Here is a 20,000-nt window from a genome sequence, read left to right on the forward strand (position 1 = left end):
ATAAGTAATCACAATGGGATTTTCTCTTGTGGCACTTTGGAACTAAAATTTTTTCAAAGACTACAAATTGCACTCGCCTATGGGCTTGTGCAATTTTGGTCGTCTTTGAAAAAATTTACTCGTGCTTATTTATCCAATTGCACTCGAAATCATGTGATTACCTATACTAAGTGATTCACACAAAATGTCAACAAGTAGACAAATGAATCTAAACTTACTTTCTTGTTATTGTTATTTTCACACTTAAATTTTGAAGACAAAGGGTGCCATGACCCTTGTACTGACACACGGAGGTTTTGTTGTCCTTCTCACATCACGTTTACAAAACCCACACGGCATAATGATAAAGTAATTCCACACTCGTGGCGGTACAACATCTGTAAGACCAAGTGAAAATTTGCAACGACAGCTGGAAATTCTTGACTCCTGCGAATCATTTATGAAAATTACTTGGTCTGGTAGTTAAGTATCGGTCTTTTCCCCTCCTTTTTCACAAACGCCAACAATATTGAACCTTTAAATATTTAAAACTTGAAACTCTAAATTTTTTTCCTACTAGCGTAAACGACCAGACAAATTGTCCGGCCATCTAAGGATTTGACTCTGGACAAAACCTATTTTTGACCGGGACATTGTCGGTTGACCGGCCGTTATTTGCAGCCCTTCTCTGAGGTCATAGATTTTGCACTGTTGCCCGCCAAGAGACTTTTGGCGGGAAACAGTTTTATTGTTAGATGTCATGTGACCTCGAAGTAACCACTGAGAGTGCGTGCCGCTTGGGGAAAAATCTCATCTATATAACAATATGCATTGTTTGGCTGAAAAAATGTTTAAGAAAGGGACATAATATTAATAGTATGGCTAGAGGGAAGGACAGTGAGGGCTTCAGCCTACCATAAGAACATGAAGGCTTATGCCTCCTTAGTCTGGGGTAGCACCATTGGAAAGTGCTACAGCTGTAGCAACCCTCAAGCCACCCTGGTTAGGGTTATAACAAAGGTTACCGGTAGATGAGGCTCATACATGTACAGCTGTAAGTCTTGGTCAGCATCTCACCTAGTGTCAGTGCCATAATAAGCACACTGCATTTTTGTGGTTGCTCAATGATACATGTAATTATTTATCTCAATCATGTGATAAGAATTCCAGTCGAAGATACATATTACTTACCAACTCCCAAGATTGTCTGAGTAAATAAAAATGATAAGGGTCCAAACTTTTCTCATCGTGGATGATCCTGAAAAAGGCACAGCAGCAAGGAACTTTTGCCCCATGACATGCCTTCTTATTGTGTTGAAAATGCTCACTGGACTCTACCCAGAAAAACTGTATATGTTTCTGGACAGGGAAAACCTGTTCTCAGTGGAAGAGGATAGCTGTAGTGAGGGTGCACGGGATACATACAACCAGGCCCCAGTTTTTCAAAAGGTGGATAGCGCTATACACCGGATAAATCACTATCCATTGGATAGCTTAATTGGTTTTGCTAGTGTTTATCCACTGAATAGTTATTTATCCTGTGGATAGTGCTATCCATCGTTTCAACAACTGGCACCAGGTATTAACAGATAAGAGTGCACTTCCAGAAACCCAAGCATGTAAAAGAACTTGGCCATGGCTGGGTTGGGTATAGTACAGAAGTAAAGTAAAGCCCTTGGATTCTGGAGTGTTTGGTGATAGATATTTGGTGTGGTGAAGAACATGGAGGTCCTGCTGGTGAATTCATGTGGGATTAAAAACTGTCAATCATTATAATTACTGATATCAAATGCAGAGAAGCTGGGAGAGCTGAAAAATTCAAAAGAGGAATTTTTCAAGGGGACTTGTCGTTGCCACTCCTGTTTGTAGTAACCCCTTAACCCCCACACTTACATGTATTAATTATCAGAGGTAGCCGCAGGGTATCAGTTCTTGATAAGACGAAGGTTAATCATTCATGGACAATGAAAGTTCTATAACTATGAGAGGGTGATGTGAAGTGCTATTTTCTACCCATGTAAACCATGTGAGTGTTAGCCCTACTTATCGAAATGGGCCCACTCAAGGACAGAGAAACTCTGACCAGGGTGGGAATTGAACCAATGACCTTCCTGCTCTACCAACTGAGCTACAAGGTCAGATGTATGACTTCTTTCGATCTCATCGAGGATAGTATACTGTTGTAACAGTACATCTATATACAATTACATATATATTAATTTGGAAATTGTACTTTAAATTATCATTGCAGATGTAGGCGCACTTGAGTGTAGATTAATAGAATCATGTGGGAAGTGTATTCAAAATGTTAACCCACCATGTTCCTGGTGTGAAGATGAAGTGAGTATTTGTACATACTATTTTGTCTGTGTCATTTGTCAGTGCCTAATCTTCAAATACCTTAAACTTGCAACACAAAGTAACTACTTTGAATTCTATTTGACTATTTTTTTACTAATTATTTGAATGTACCTATTTTGCTTGTGTAATTTTTACACAAGTATCAAGTTTTAGAGCTGGTCTCTTGGTTCAACGAATGAAACTTAAAATTATTGTTCTGTATTGTTCAGTACAAATGTACATGAGCTGCAGGACTGTAATCGCTCAGATAGTCTAGTAACTCATGCTATGAATAGTCAAGTGAACTTAACAGGCCATATTATTTGAAACTGTGGCCCTTATACTAAAGAGTTTGACCTAGAGATTATGGTACAGCTGTACATGTACATGTACCTCTTAAGTATGAAGGCTGCAACTGACAAAATTATAGATGAATTCACGTTCTTGATTGCATCATGGCTAATCAGGGCAAGCCAAATCAATATGGCAGACATGGTTATGACAGCATCTTTTGTTTCAGCACTTGACCTTTAGCCGCAATCGTGTTCCATCTCAATAACTTTGGATTCTGATTACAGAATTTAGTACATGATATACCTTTCTAATAGAAAAGCTGAAAAAAGGCCTAAAAATCTGGAAGATTCCATTGTGAATAATGCCACATTACTGTTGTTGTGTCAGAGGTTGCGATAATGATTCCAGGTATCCCGAGAAAATTGTCAATCATGGGCATGTTGAAGGAGGACTGCGTTGGCACCACATCCCTAGAGAACCCCAAAAAGAGAGCAGAGTGGACAGAATAGATATCCAAAGGACTGAAGAACTTTGTAGCTAGTGATAACAGAGTTGTCTGCTCAAACCACTCTCAATGGGAAACCAACATTTGCATCATCCAAGCCAATTTTGTATCTTGTCCAAAGCGACAATTAATCTTCACAGAGGCAACAAAGATTTATAAACAAAGAAGCAGCTGAAGCTGGACCTTGTGAGGTCAAATTATCAAAGGTTGAAGAGACAGGAGTTAATTGCACTATAATAAACCCTCTCACTTACAGTTCACTGACATTTGCAATCTTGTCCTGGAGCCATGATGTTAGCATGACTGTTTTCTGAACTACTATCTACAGAGTACAAGTGCCTTTGAGTGTGTCTTTTCATTCTTACAAAAGAAGGCCTCTTTAAGGCTACTGAAATGGGTCTAAAGATGCTAAGAAAGATACTTCCACCCTACGCATGAACAGTTAGCAAAGAGCACCGACTCTTAAGCAGGGATTTTTAATAATAATTCAGAGGAACCCACTGTACCATCCATGTTTAGAAAGTACTATCCAAAGTGCAGAGTAATTATTGAATGTAAAGAATTGTTTATTGAGAAACCCAGGCTAGAGATTGAAGCGATGTGCTGGTCTTATGAACAACATTACACAGCAAAGTTTTTAATTGGCATTACCCCAAATGGTCATATTTCATTTGTTTCTGACACTTATGGTGGCAGAGCTAGTGCTGTTTTCATAGTAGAGGACAGCAGATTTTGCAAAAAGCTACAGCCACACGACCAAGTGATGGCAGATCGAGAGGTCAAGGTTAATGACTTGCTTGCTTGTCATCAGTGTTCACTGACAGTGTCACAAAGCAAACATGGAAATTTGCAGATGTCTGCATCAGATGTTCAAGAAACCTCTGTCATTGCAAATGTTTGCATTTATGTTGAACATGCAATCAAGTGTATAAAAGACTTCTATATTCTAAAGAAATAACTACCAATTACCCTATTATCATTACTGGACAGCATTGTACTTGAATGTGTGCTCTGCCCTTTGATAATTATCTCAAAAAACATTTAAACAAGGACTTGTGATTTAGTAGTAACAGCTTTCAAATTTGAAAGGTTTAGATAAGAAGTACAGTAATTTGAAACACTAAAATGTTTTGCTGTGTGATGAAATGTATAAAACACTACTATTTACACTCACAAAAAAAACAGCTACATCTTGCAAACTTGTTTTGTAAAAATCACCATAATCTTCGAGTATTAACACAATACATGTATATTAAACCTCAGAAAGGTTTCCTTGCTATGTGTGGTGTTATGTAAAGCAAAGAAGCCCAAATAACACTTCTAACCACTCTAATCCAATGCTTGGTGGGTGCATGTCAGGATTCAATTCAGACCCTGAGTACGTATACATGCCCAAACGACACCACAGTGTGCGTGATTCACACTGGATACCATTATTTTGGTTCTTTGTTGTCAAATTCTTGAGGTTCAAAGCAAAGCTTTCCACAGCACAAGCAATAGCAAATGCTGCTGAACATAAGCAAAACTGTCTGCACATACGACTTAAAAAAAATCAGTTTAGACAGAATGTCTTTCCAGAATACGTAATCAAACAGTCATGATGACCTCTACATGGGGTTTACCCTTACAATGTACATATCCAAACAAGAAACGTTCTTTTGTAGCTACTGATTCCCATTTGACCTTGCACTTGAAAATAATATTTATGCGATCTTTAGAGGTGCAGTTTTCCATCAATTTTCTCAAGAAAATCTGTCTTCTCCCATCCTTTTTCTAGAGTGGTGTCCTTTATTGAGTAGGGGCACTTGTACTCTACACAAGCAGGACTGCAACACGAACATGAGAAAATGTTATCTGGGGTAGCACCCAGGTTACTGTATATGCTTTGCAAATGAACAAGCCACAGGCATGTATTTTTGGGTTGGAATGTTTCATGGCTTCTTCACTAAATAATGCTGCACTGGCATCTTATTCTTGTAGACAATCCCAGCTTATTGCAGGAATAGCACTAAGGTCTGTGGGCTCCAGAAGCGGGGCAAGCAGGGGAGTCACTTTGGTTTTCACATCCCCCCCCCTCCCCTCTCTCTCTCTGTGAAGTTTTCACTTTTGTGTACACATCGGGAAAGTTTGAGGCTGTGATTCTACCCTTTCTCTGCTCTTTCAAATCCATAAATGGTGACTTGGCTGATTCCTTGTTGCTTTTTCCAGTTCCTTAATGTTGCTGTCATTAAATGAAAGTTTTTGAGAAAACAACCTTACTAGCTCCTCTTCACCTGCACCAGCCTTCTTTTCTAATATATCATTGGCAATTTCCAGAAGAGTCGGGGGCACATCCTCCTGTACTGTTGGAGAGAATGAGATGTTAAGTACAGCCTCAGGTATGTGCTGGTGCACAGAACTGAGAAATGCCTGTTTGTCTTCGTCTGATACTTCATGATGTCATGCTGGTCTTGGGTCAAAGTCGTGGCGCTTGCAATCATTTGACAGAAACGTTGAGGTTGGGTGTAGTCTTTTCTGGGTTTGTATTTCCATGTCCTTAATTTTGTCTCTGCTTGCTTTGTTCCGCACACAAGCTTGATATGTACATGCTGGGTCTGTGTATCCTTTCTGGTTGGCAAATTCTACCTTGTACAAAAGTGCAATAACACAATCACAACATCTACTGTAACCAGCAGTGCAACTACAGTAGCCACAAAGAACTTTACCAGATGGCTTGCAGACATCCCATACCTCTTGTGGGAGCTCTCTCAGCCATTGAGAAGCAGTTACAGAAGTAAACAACAGAATAGTTCCTCCTGGGATAGACTTTGTGAGAGTCAATACTTCATGGACAAACCCACTCTTAAAGTAGGAATACATGTATGCTTTGCTCACTTTATACTGGCGAACATACTAAGTAGAAAATGCCTTCATCTCCGAAATGTAGTTGTGAATGAATAGTTGTCCAGTATGCGTCTTAGGCCATTTTGTCAAATCCTCTTCCCAGTTGTCAATATCTAAAGGATTTTTCGGCAAAGTATGTTGCTTTAGAATCTTCTCATGTTGGTGCTTCAAGCTTTTAGAGAGATCTTCAGCTGATTGTTTCACTTGGGTTTGTTGTTCAAAAGCAACCAGTGCTCGAACAGCCAAGTTGGAGGGTGTTCCAGACGATGGCAAATCTCTTTGCTGCAAATAAAATCTTAGTTCTCCAGATGACATCTCCAGGAAATGTTCCAGGTGTTGGCCATATTGTACAAATAATATGCCCATTTTCAAGTAATTATTCTCAACTGAATCTTCCAGTTTTTGGTCTTTTTTTTTCAGCTTTTCTATTAGAAAGGTATAATTATCGTGTACTAAAATCTGTAATCAGAATCCAAAGTTATTGAGACGGGACACAATTGTCACAGTGACTAAGGCAATGGAAATTTCTACTGTCTCACATACACCCCCCTTGTTTATGGTGTCTGTACATTTAGAGGTTAGGTGCAATGCAAAACTTTTAGAAATTTTAGAGATTCAAGAAATGCAAGGTGAGCTTGCAAACAGACTCAAACTTGGTTACCAAGCCTTGCATAGACTTGGATCCAGAACAATCATTTCTGTGAAGGTTTTCTTGCAAAAAAACATTATCTTAATCCTTAGGGTATGCGCTGATTTGGTCTGATGTCTTATTAAACGGGTGTCTCGAAAAGTAAGACCTAATCAGGACCTAAGATGTTCATATACCATAAGACCTAACACCTAAGACCTCCTCCAAATCTCGACAGCTAAGACCTAAGACCCCTTCCAAATCTTGAAAACTAAGACCTAAGACCTAAGACCTCCTCCAAATCTTGAAAATTAAGATGTAAGACCCCCTTCAAATTTCAAAAACTAACCTAAAACCCCTTCCAAATCTTGAAAATTAAGACCTAAGACCCATGAAGAATTCTACATTGGGCGCCATTTGAAAAGTCTTTGAAGCAAGACTCGTCATCACACTGGCATTTCCTTGGAGACGCCCCCTCCCTTCTAGTTCTATTGATTGCCTGTGTGGTTTGTGATGGGCAATAATGTACCGGTTGGTTTTGGTTTTCCAACACTTACATGTAATAATATTGTAAACTGATACTCTGTTTGTTGTAAAATCAAAACATTTGAACAAGAACTTGAAGAAATTTATTTGCACTCTATACAATGTAACTCAAAACATTTTTGCAGGACTGCCCCTGAAAATCATGCCATACAGTAACTATTGCACATTCGAAACCCCAATTTACATGTAGATCATCCATAGCTGTGCTACACTACACGTATGGCTAAAATGATAATCTTTTCAGTTGCAACAACAGCAACAAAACTGCCTCAAGGTACTTTGACATTGTGTTGTGTTCTTGGGCAAGACACTCTCATGGTACCTCTCTTCACCCAGGTGTATAATGGGTACTGGCGAACAGGGGTAGTCCTGCGTTGGACTAGCATCCCATCCAGGGGGAAGTACATGTAGAAATACTCCTAGTCACTTCATGCTACAGAAACCAGGATAAGTTCCGGCCTAATTGGCCACTTGGCTTGTGCACAGACTTTACCTATACCAAACTTCAGCGGTGTCATCATTCTGACATGTTTTTGTCAAGTCCAAAATGATAGAGTTTTCAATTCACATGCTCTACTTTGAAGGAAACTATCAATCAAGTACATTTGATATCGCTTTTCAAAGAGTATATCAAGCCAGAAGTCTGCCAAATTATTTGATTTTTGCACGATGTAAACCAAACTGTAAACATTGAGAAGGTTATAGACAAGTTTAAAGCCGAGAACTTTCTTACCTTACCGGATTGTTTTGGTTTTTTTCTTCAGCATGATTGACGACACTTCGTGTTTATTAAAAATGTGATCTTTCCAAGTGCTCATAATTATTTTATGTACACAATCACTTAATTGAAAATTTGGCAAACACATAATTTGTCCAGAATCGTGGTAGAGCCAAACAACCTTCGACAGTTTAGTGGGGAGCTTCTTAGTTTTATCAAGCTTTGGAGGTGGTCTTACATGTAGGTCTTGGTTTTAGTGATTTGGAAGGGGTCTTATGTGTTACCGGTAGATCTTAGGATCTTAGGTTTTTGCGACACCCCTTATTAAACTGCTTTACAAGGACTGTTTTGACTTACACTGTTTATAGAAATGTTGAATGTTCCTCCTTTTGCAGTTGCATCTCGATAAAATCATCTAATGGTAGATCTAGAGTAACAAAAAACAGGAAGCCATGCCCTGTTTTCAAAAGACAAACTTTAATCAAGCTGGCGCTGATTACAAGACCATGCTTCTTGGAAGCTATTTGAATGCTTTGCTCGATTGGCTAAGTGATTCTACTCCAGATGGTTATTGGTTACATGAACATTGGACTGGACGTATCACTTTCTTCGCATGTGAAATATAGCGAATAAAGAATTCTATTTGCAATTTGGTTTATGATATAAAATTATTGCTATATACATAAATTCTATTTCCAAAGTTTATTGTCGAAACTCTGGCTATGTACATGTATGTAATAGATTGTTGTTTTGCTAACATGTTTTTATTAAAGTTTCATAGAAGTACAATGTTTGTATCATACATTTTGTGACTGCTAGGCCACTTATATCGGTGAGACTGGCAGAAATTTGAATGCAAGACTGACTGAACACAGAGGAGCGACGAGGAACGGTGACATCAACAATAACACAACTGAACACCATCTGCAAACAAACCACAGAATCGACTGGGAATCTGCTGCATGTGTTATATTAACCTACACCACTAACTACTACCAACTGATTGTAGTGGAAAGCTGGTTTACTAACTTAGAACAGACACCAATAAACCAATGCCTACAACTTCCCGCACCCTACAATCGACTCATCGAGAACATCAACAGACAAACAATGCATTGATTTACTCTATCACAGTACTGCCCAGCGTATTCTATGCTGCACGTACAGACCTTAGACCTATAGACGGATCGAAATGCACCAATCACTGTTTAGTCTCCCCAGCCAATTATATCTAGGCTCAACTGACAGTCGACCAATAACATCACAAATAAGTTGACCAATGACATCTTCGACCGGAGTTTTTATAGTGTCTGCCGATGTTACACAAATCACTTGACTCTGAAGATGACTTCCGGTCAGGTTGTCGAAACGTCAGTCACTGTCATCTCAAACAGTCCTTCTCAGGACTACACTCTCCCTGATGATCGTACTTTACTTACATGTAATTATGATACATTTTGTATAATCAATCATGTAACAAAAAATGATTCATTTGGTTGCTATAGGTGTATGTTTGGCTGGAGCAGCCAAGGGACAGATGTGACTCTCTCAGTAACCACACCAGAAATAGATGTCAGAAAATAGCCAATCCCTCATCTCGTATTGTCACCCATGAGGTAAATCTTTTCCAGTTTAAATTACTTTATTGATTTTTCAATCGGGTTGGAATGGTACATCAAGACTATCAACATTATTAACTCCTCTTTTTTGTTGTTTTCACTTTTAGGATAAGCTACTTGATCCAGATGTTAAAGTGAAACCACAGAATGTAACACTGTCACTTAGACCTGGTTAGTCAATGCTAGAAATTACTGCGGCTTTGCTCAACTAGTTACTACCCAGTAACATACAAATCATAATGTAAAAAAAAAGATGCTTTGTAAATGCTTTGTTTATAGTGAAAGTGCACTTACATGAAGCTATCAAGCTAGTTCACAGGCACCCCACTTTTAATATCCTGCATTTAAACTTAACAGAAATGTGATTAACCCCAACTGGCAGGATGCAACCAGTTGGCTATTTCAATTGGTACTTGTATATAAGAGAGAATAGATGAGTGAAGAAAGAGTGGGGTAGGATAGAGGCACTATTGAAGATCAGGGAGAAAAAACCAAGAAATAAAGTGCAGAAATCTTACAATTTAATTTTGCTATTTGTCATTAAATTAATAAAATAGTATTTTGAGATTAGTGTCTTGTAGCAATTTGTTTTGTTTTTCCAATCAAGATATCTCAATGAGTCGTATAGGGGAAACTTAGCACCAATCAGCAGTTTTTCGTCTATAGCCCACTTGCTTTTTTGCATGCTGCTGTAAAAGATGTTTTGGTAGAGAAATCTAGTTTCGCATTAGTGGCAATACAAGGATAGAATCGCGAGGGTGTGATCAGAGTGTTAACTTTGCCATACTCTGTCACAATTCTTACATATCCACTCTCTTCAATTTCGATGATTTGACCCAAGAGCATATTGGGGTGAAAAGGGTTGATCTTGTCTACTTTGTTTATTTTTATTGCCACCATGTCCGACATGTCAGAAATCTTAAATTTTGGTTGTTTTTGTTTTTGCTTTCTTTTTGTTTGCTGGATCATATCATCATTGTACTTCCTCTGGTTTTCTATGATTTTTTTCATTTGGTTCCGTTGTCATCTGCTTGTTCTGCTGTGCTTTGATCAGTTCCTTCATCATTCTCATTTTGTGCCTGTCGTTTACCAGCTTGTAAAATTTCACGGTGTGGTTTTATTCCAAATACAGCTTCATAAGGAAATACTTTAATTGCGTGATGGTATGATATGTTTCTTGTATAAGCTGCTTGATTCATGTACTCACACCATCTTTGGATATTTTTCTCTGCGATTTCAACTATTATTGCTCTCGTGTCTTCCTTCCACGACCTGTTGCTTCTCTCTGTCAAGCCTTGTGTGGTTGGTGTTCTGGCGGCTCCATGCAATAGAGTTATTCCGTTTTCGTCACAGAATTGTTCCATTTTTTTATTGTGGAATTCCTTACCGTTGTCTGATAAAATTTTTTGGAGGAAGCCAAAGCTATAGCAACTAGACCCTCCCTGAGGGTACACTGGGTTGCCTGTGGTACGTGCACCGTTCCAGACAATTTTTTCAAGTTGGGGGGTCATTAAGACTATTTAAGGGGTCACCCAGAAGTCATACCAGCAGAGGCCCTTTGGCTCACAGGTTCTCACACGTTCGTACGACGAAAAAAATATATCTTTGCGTAATATGTAGCTCTAACAGCGCACGATATTGTTTTGGTATTGTCTACCATTGTAGTGCCATGGTATCAGCCTTGGGTAAATAGCCTGAGAAGACATGTGGTTACTAGCAAAGTACTGAACCCAGAAAGATTGAAGAAAATAAATGGGAAGTGAGCAACATTGGCTTCTGGGCTGACATGTTGATAAACTTCTTTTCACCACAAGTTTAAGCGTGCCCTCTGAGCATCTGACAGCTTTGTAATACTAAAGTTTACTAAAGTCAAGCCCTCTCCGGCGGGATTAGTGTCTGGATGGGTGACCAAAAACATATACGCTTTCGTAAAACAGAAGCATTGGACCGAAAATACTATCAACGCTAACAAATGCGAACTTAGCAAGGTACAGATTTTGTTAGCTTGCTTTATGCAAAAACAAATATTGATGCAAAAGTAAATAAATATTGATACACAGTTTTCAGAAAGAGCAGAAGGAAGTTTCCAGGACGGTCGCTCAAGAATAACATATTTACGACATGAAAACAACATTAATTTTGAACCGTGAATACAGAATATAAACAGTTACGATCAGCGACAAACATTTTGGGAGATATTTGCTACGTTCAATTTTGTTATTGTACGTTTTGGCTGCACAAATAAATCGCAAAATCGAAATCAATCAATCAATCGTGTCAAATATGCGCAATATTACAACAAACTAAAATTTCAGGATCAAACTGTTTCCATGAAGAACTGTTTCCTTGAATAATGAAGCACAAAATAGACGACAAACTTTCTTTCAAATAATTCTTGGCTGTCACATTACCTGAAGACTGTGCAGAGTTGATCACAGATCCACTTAAGGTGTTCGACTCGTTCTCTGTCTTTGTTGAACCCATAAGTTACCAGAGAATTTTCCATTTGGTTTCAGTGTTCTACATAACAGCACACTTGGTAAATATTATTTTAGAAATGCAGCTCACTTTGATTTCTGCTCGACGGGCGACAGATTGTTGTCGAAGTCCATTACTCTTCGCTTTTGAGATTCCAGGTGTTGGTTTTCACTGCCTGCGTAGTTTATCCAACTGACTTGTTTAAGGATCCAGTAAAACGCCATTCGCGTTACATGACTTTCGACGCCATTGCAGGCTAAGTTAATTATTCTACTGTGTCCACCAGAGAAATCTACGCAGTTCCACTACCCTCTCGATCCTAAGAAAATACGCGCAAAAGGCTCTATGCACAAAGATACCACTTACCAGGGGAGTGACAGGCAAGACTTTTACCGACACGGAAGAAAAAAAAAAAAACACCGAACAAATGCCCTCCATTTCTAGACTGGGATTGCCTACGGCAACCCAGTAATAACTGGTTAAATTTGCCAACACTTCTTGGGCAGTTTTATCATGTAAGGGCATCACTGAAATAAACTTTGTATGATGGTCGATAAGGTTCATGGCCCAGCAGTGAGGATAACAGTTTTTCTGTCAGTTTTCCTTGGTGGTATGTCCATTTCTTTCTTTGCAATGTCTTTAGTTGTGACTGAGAAATAACATGTTCTTTTTTAGACCCCCCAAAAACCACGCCCCTGTTTTTTAACTACACCCCCAAAAAAGGAAAATCCCTCTTTTAGACAGTTGATAAAAATAAACCAGTCCAATTAAAATTGTATCAGTTCAATATATTCTGTACCAGTTCAGAAAAAATTGTACCAAAGGAAAAAATTGTACTACAACATATGTACCTTCACCCCATGAATCCACAATTGGTTAAAAATATGAATGCCAATTCCAGTGGGAAGTGGCATTTGTAGTATGCAAATGTCTCTTGATCTGAACTCTAATAGTTATGGTCACAAGGTAAATTCACATGCATGTAATAATTATGTAATACATGTATGCTGCTTTGAAATATTATTGGTAGAGAGTTCTCCCCTAACGTCCCCCCCTCCTCCAAAAAACTACTGTATTACATTTTAACCAGCCTTACTAAACATCTCTAATACAGTACATGGTATTCAGGGCACTGCCTAGGTTCACAACAAAACAAGAATATCCCAAGCACTAAATCGCTGTTGGTATCTTTTTTTTTATTTTTCAGGTCAACCAGCTACTGTCAAGGTAGATGTGAAGATGCCAGAAAATTACCCAGTTGATTTGTATTATCTGATGGATTTATCTGGGTCCATGGTGGAAGATCTTAAGAAGTTTCCAGCTCTTGGTCAAAGTATAGGTAAGCAAAACCAAATAATATTTTGCAAAGAAAAAGCCACTTTTTGTGGTTTGTCCATTGGTCACTAAAACACACTTTATACTCTCGTAGCTAGAAGGTACCTTAGACTTCACTCATCACCAGGAAATGACATCTCTTTTTGTGGAGAGTTCAAGAATTTGTTGATTCTTTGTTCACAGCACTAGAGATGAAAAACATAACAAGAAATTTTCGTCTTGGTTTTGGTGGATTTGTGGACAAGCCTCTGGCTCCATATATTGATACTCATCCTGACAGGTAAAGAACACGTTACATGGTACAGTAACTGTATATATTTGAAGTGCTGTTTATACAACTGTAGATGAAATTAATGGAGAAGTGATTGTCGCACTGTCGTTCATTTCAATTAAATATTTTTTTTCTGCTTGTACGTGCTAAGTGGTAGTCGTTAGTATAATTCAAGTATGGTCTTAATATATAATTAAGGTAGATTTTAGATCATAATTTGTAATTAGATTTTTATGGTTTCTTGGGTAAGGGGAAGGTTCTTGATATTTTAGGGGTTGGGTTCGGTGTTTAAACCTAATAGGGGACATATGTCCTATTGTTTAGCACCTGTACAGTCTACAAATCCTGAAATAAACAAATAAATAAATAAATAAATAAATAAATAAACTAATCTGGACAATTTGGGCAATTGTCTGTTATATACACATAAACCCAACAAATTCCAGCACCAAACAGCTTAACAGGGCTATTCTGTACTGTAGGGAATTCAACCGATTATAACCTGCGGGGTGCAAACTCCAAATTTGTGCTTCCCTGCCCTCAAGCAGTATCACTTAAAAAGAGCTTTAGTTACAATGGTGCAAAGGCTTGGAATAGTCTACCTGAACATCTTTGCCTAACTGAGTCCCTACAGTCTTTCAAACATAAAATCTGTCCCCCCACTCTACTTGACAGTAATTACATGTAGCTGGATTTTTATTTTTATTCTTTTCCAAAATACTTATGTTGACATCATTGTACATGTATGATAGGTGTATTCTTGTAGATTAGCAATTTTATATGTACATCACTTTCTTCCCTTTTAAATATTTTGCTTTTATAATTATACATGATACATGTATAAATGATTTTTAGCCAGTATTGCACAACATACATGTATTTACCAGTCTGAAGACTGTTTGTAATTTTCTTAGGTAAAATAAAGGATGTTGTTGTTGTTGTTGGCTTCATAGCTCAGTTGGTAGAGCATTGCACCAGCATCACAGAGGTCATGGGTTTGAATCCCATTGAAGCTGCCTGATTTTTTCAGGTTTCTGTAAGAAACAATTTCCCAAATTGTTCAGTAATTGTGAGGATCACCTCTCCATTTGGACATTAGATAGTGTGTTAATGATAATTATTATAAATTATGGCAGCTCTTGTTGCCAAGATAGCACATGCTGTGATTTTTAATTTTAATTATTTGATAGTCAACCTGTAAATAGTAAGCTCATAAATAAACAACTAGTTTTATTTTATTGGATAATTTTACTTTGTTAGTTAGTTAATAATTTAAAGTGTACATGTATATGCAACCTGCAGGAGTTTTGTGGTTTTGGTTTCTAAATAGATGGTAGGCAACTGCTCAAATATATGTTTTTTGGCTTTGCGCAACGTTTTTGCCTTCAAATCATGGTTTACAAAGGTAAATTTCCCACTTGAGCCACAAACTTTCCAGCTGACTGAGTGTTTGGACCTAAGAAGTAACTCGGTCCTAGCCGAATGAAAGGTTTCCCCAGGAATTAGGGACTTGGGAACTTAAGCAATGACAGCTGCGATGGCAATGAGAACGTCACAAATTATTTAGTGGCTAAAAACAATATCTTTGCATGCCCTGCATGTGATTTTTTCACTTTTCTCCATTTCTTTGCCATCCTCTGCAAAGCAGAAACATGAAGTAGCCAAATTTGAGGTTTTATGAAGGGCGTCAGCACTTGAAGATAAATCTTTAGTTGTCTCCCCTAAATAAAGCGCCATTCCGACCATTCTTGAGGAACTACCACACCCTTGTCATATTAAAAAGGTTGAAATAGTCAAGAAATGATTGCAATAATGCTAATTTACATTTTGAGATGACGTTCTTGTTGCTGTCGCCATCGTCGTTGCTTAAGCTCCCTACTTCATGATCCCTGATGGCCACGTCAACGAAAACGCCACCTCAAAACATAACCGTGGCTCTATTGTAAGTTGCTTGCGGTTAGGCCATCTCATTCACGTCGTACAATGTGGGTGAAGAATCCTAAAAATAAATTGGTACCGAGTAAAAAATAATAGAGAATGAAAGATTCATGAATGAAAGATTGTTGTCAAAACCTCAAATTGGTAATTTTGTGTGGTTGTGCAGAGTACCGCAGGAATATGTGCTAAAATGTGTGTCGCAGATGCAGCACAATTACTTTTCCTCTTTTAACCAATGATATTGTTGTTTTGTGACATTCTCATTGACGACTGTGTGGTACATTGTAAAGTTCTTATTATTTCTCTCGTCAACACCCACTCAAGGGTAGTAATTTAATGCATTGTCTATGGTTGCTCAAACACTAGGGACATGAAAAATGGAATTCCCCAGCACAAAATACCTTTTCATGATGATGAACATACCTGTAGTTTAGCGAAGTCTAGAAGGAAAACATGGATCAATTTTGTGATTGGGAAGCATGCAAAGTGCTGAAAGTGGCAGCAAAGTGCTTCTTCAAACTTTTGTCCATACCACTTTGCTCCAGAAGAGTTAAAAAAAATACAGCAACTTAAGTTATTATTATACAAGCACGAAAAAATCCACCAATTCTGCTAAGGTGGGGTTATTTGTCACCTGACCTTAACTTTGTAAAACAAAAATGGGTTTGATATTATCACTGGGTTTGGGAAACACTTCTTTCCAATTCCCTTCTGGCTGCTTTGCCTGATTCTCTGCTCTGCAATGGTATACACAATTCTACGAGCAATTGCAGTTGATCTGATGAAAACCTTTGCAGCTAGCCATCACATTTGTCAGCGATGCAAAACAATCATTTTTAATATGAACTTATCAAAATCTTCAAGTTACACACTCTGGCCATGGCAGTGGGGATTGTAACAATAAATTTTCTCCCAAGGGGTGAGGGAAGTTTTAAAAATGTAGCACCATACAAATGTTACATCCGCCGCTACGTCCCTGGGTGGGGGGCTGTGGTTTCAAGTGACTAGTGCATTATGGATTGCAAAATCACGTTGTGAGCTTGGAGTGCCTGTGGCTAAATCAGGTTGAAATAAAAACAGTGTGAAACTCTGTGCGTTAAATTAGGATACAAGGTTCTTGACAAACTGCAAGCCAGAGAGCCTCGCCAGCTAAGCTTGCATGTTCCCTTCAAATTTTCGGAAAGGCGGTTAAAATACTTTGCCTAGCTTTACAAAATTTAAAAAGTACAATACTTAGTGATATGAATTTTATAAGAATTAAGTTGATGCGACAATCATGAGCACCACAGCAAATCTTCAAGTGAGAGAAAATTCCTGGGCCAATTGTCATGCAAATAGTCAAGCAAATGTGTATGCGTCCTCGCTTCAACTTTTTGGAAAGGGAATTAAAATGTTAGTCCGTAGTTACTAAAACAAGATATGACCTACAATGATCTACAATGAACTACAATGACCTACAATAATCTGCAAGGACCTACAACAACCTACAATGATCTACAATGAGCTACAATGACCTACAATGGTCTACAATGACCTATAATTATCTACAATGAGCTACAATGACCTACAGTGAGCAACAATGACCTACGGTGATCTTCAATGACCTACAATGATCTACAGTGAGCTACAATGAGCTACATTTACAGTGACCTACAATGACCTGTAATGAGCTAAAATCAAAGATAATTTGCAGCTCTGAGGGCACTGCAGCATGTTTGCTGTACAAAGGTTAAAAAACATTCCATTCTGCGCTTTGAGCCAATCAAAACCAGGTTGCTGAGCAAGTTGAACATTTTCATTTTGCATTCTGAACTGAATTTTCAAGGCACAAACGTGTCAATGTTTTTAACAACCAGTTGATAGTGGAAACGCCTTTGGAATTACATTTTTCAATAGAAATGTTTGGAAACATTGCCAATGCATTGAAGAACATTGGAAAATCATCATGAAACATTGAACAAAATTGCCCATGATCGATGAGAAGTGTTGTAAATGTGATAAATTATGAATCGTTGGTGAACGTTAGAATGGATTGGGATGCAATTTTCATTAAGCCCTTTTTCCCAAATAGAGTCACATTACTAATTTATTGTAGTACACCTTTTGCTGTTCATTTAAGCAAAATAAACGTTCATTTATGTCAACAATTGAAACTATACGACAAATATACGTTTGTTAGCACTTCCATGAACTTCATTAACGCGAACGGACTTTCAATAACGCTATTTGCATATGTGTTAACATTCAATAGCATAAATGGATAAACAATTGCACCTTTGGACAATCACAGGTAACAAATATACTTTCAATCTCGCGCAATGGTTAATCATTAATGCCATTAGAAAATCAATTGCCTAGTATGACAATCAATGGCATGTTAGAGACATACAATAATGCAATTTGCATAGAGACACACAATCAATTGCACCTTCATACAATCGTTTAATCGAAATGGTCAATCATTAACGTGAACTGACAAATGTTGGTATTTTTCGAATGAACAATACCTACATGTACAGTACATGTACATGTAGACTCTGTTCAAGTAAGATTCTGTTTCTTGGTGCACGTAGCATGATTTTCTTCGGTTCTTTCTGTGTCCAATGTGTTTACGTGTACTGTACTTGTTCATATGGCGTACTCTGTTTGTTACAGTACATGTACTGTACGTGTAAAATGTTCTTCATTTTATATCTGCTTCAGCAAAAGATTGTGCAAAAAATAGCGAAATCTAAATGATAATGTACATACTCTTGTATTTTTGTTCAATATTTTAAAGTACATATAATTACGATGAATGACACTAATGAATGTTTTTTTCTTCCTATTGTTTATTCGAAAAATACCAACGTTTGTCCATTCACGTTAATGATCGACCATTGCGATTAAAGGATTGTATGAAGGTACGATTGATTGTGCGTCTCTATGCAAATTGCATTATTGTATGTCTCTAATACACCATTGATTGTCATACTATGCATTGATTTTCTAATAGAGTTAATGATTAACCATTGCGCGAGATTGAAAGTATATTGTTTACCTGTGATTGTCCAAAGGTGCAATCGTTTATCCATTTATGCTATTGAATGTTAATACATATGCAAATAGCATTATTGAAAGTTCGTTCGCGTTAATGAAGTTCATGGAAGTACTGTACTAATAAACGTATATTTGCCATGTAGTTTCAACTGTTGACGTAAAGGAATGTATATGTTGCGTAAATGAACAGCAAAAGGTGTATTTATGTGCTTTTTTTTTCACAATGATACTGATCAACCATTCACTGTCGGCAAGAGGTTCGTCAAAGTATGGTTGTCCCTCAGAATTGCCTTATTATATATTTGGAATCCTGCCTTCTTGTACCATAAAGACTTGTGTATAAGCTGCACCCCCAACTTTCAAGCATGATTTTGGAAAAAAATCCAAGAAATGTTTTAGAACAATGTTTGAACGTATAGCCGGGGCTTTAGAGTTTAACTGCTCAAAAAAAGTGCAAATGAAAGCAAGATTCAGGTTTAGAACCTGAAGATGCAAACAAACCGGCTCCTTTAGGAGCCACCACTTCTACGGAAAGCAGTGATAAACAACAGGTTTCAATATGTTTAATCTGTAGTTACTGAAGGTTTTCAGTTCGATTTGTGACCCCTACAAATCGGTTTAGTTCCTCTGAAAGCAATAGTCTTATGGTCTCGCTGGTAGCATAATCGCTTGTAAAACCCATAAATGATTCAGACTCGCTGCTTCAAAATGAAGATCATGCAGTAATAAGTGTTTTTACTGCACACAGCTTGTTTATGAGTGTTTGCAACACAAATTGTGAAGTATATTTTTAGCAGCGGTAAAATAAAAGAGACATTTTATCAAGCAAATGTAGTGTGTGGTATACTGTTTTATGATAGTGTATGTTTTGTAGAAGCAATGTGAGCTACATGTACCATAGGCAGCTGAAGCTCGCATTTTGCGTAAGATGTGGCTGTAAAATAGTCACGTCAGCAACAACACTGTTCAAGGTACATGTAATTTTTTGGTTTTTAGTTAGTTAATGATATTTTAGAATAAAATAGATGTTAATGCTGGTAAGCAAATACTGGGCAGCGCCTGGGAGGAGAGCGTGACTTCCCATCACGTGACTACCTTATTTGGCTATTTCATTCATCCCGCCATGCGAGCCTTCTCAGTTTGACATTTCCAAAGCTCAACTAGTTCTGTTTTTTCCGTTGAGCAATTTAATCCCTCCCTCCCGCCCTGTTTGCTTTCTGGTCCTCTTGTATTTTATTTTATTTCTTCCTTATGAGCTTCTGTAACCTATTCAATAGTTCTCCTTAATAAAATATGGGCGGGGAATTGCTGCCTGCGGCACCCCTTCAGCCCTGTGCTGAAGCCCCGTTAGGGAGGGGGCATATTGTTACTCTGCTGGACTGGGTTAACTTGGCCCCAGGACATTATGCCAGCAACTATGCCCGCCT

At 38.0% G+C, this 20,000-nt stretch overlaps 1 protein-coding gene and 1 non-coding gene across 3 annotated transcripts in view; both read left to right on the forward strand.

Moving 5' to 3' along the window:
- Positions 1-2,235: 2,235 nt before the first annotated feature.
- The window catches only part of LOC138012582 (integrin beta-PS-like), a 46,555-nt gene continuing 28,790 nt past the window's right edge, over positions 2,236-20,000 (forward strand). For both annotated transcript variants that reach the window (XM_068859387.1, XM_068859388.1), the window contains exons 1-5: positions 2,236-2,319; positions 9,399-9,509; positions 9,620-9,683; positions 13,198-13,329; positions 13,509-13,605. In XM_068859387.1, the coding sequence (XP_068715488.1) occupies positions 13,230-13,329; positions 13,509-13,605 (197 nt within the window). In that variant the 5' untranslated portion in view covers positions 2,236-2,319; positions 9,399-9,509; positions 9,620-9,683; positions 13,198-13,229. The remainder of the gene's footprint in view (positions 2,320-9,398; positions 9,510-9,619; positions 9,684-13,197; positions 13,330-13,508; positions 13,606-20,000) is intronic.
- On the forward strand, positions 14,540-14,612 carry Trnaa-agc (transfer RNA alanine (anticodon AGC)). Its single transcript has one exon. It is a non-coding gene; the product is annotated as a tRNA-Ala (tRNA).

This window comes from Montipora foliosa, chromosome 8 (genome assembly GCF_036669935.1).
Source record: "Montipora foliosa isolate CH-2021 chromosome 8, ASM3666993v2, whole genome shotgun sequence".
Classification (NCBI taxonomy): Eukaryota; Metazoa; Cnidaria; class Anthozoa; order Scleractinia; family Acroporidae; genus Montipora; species Montipora foliosa.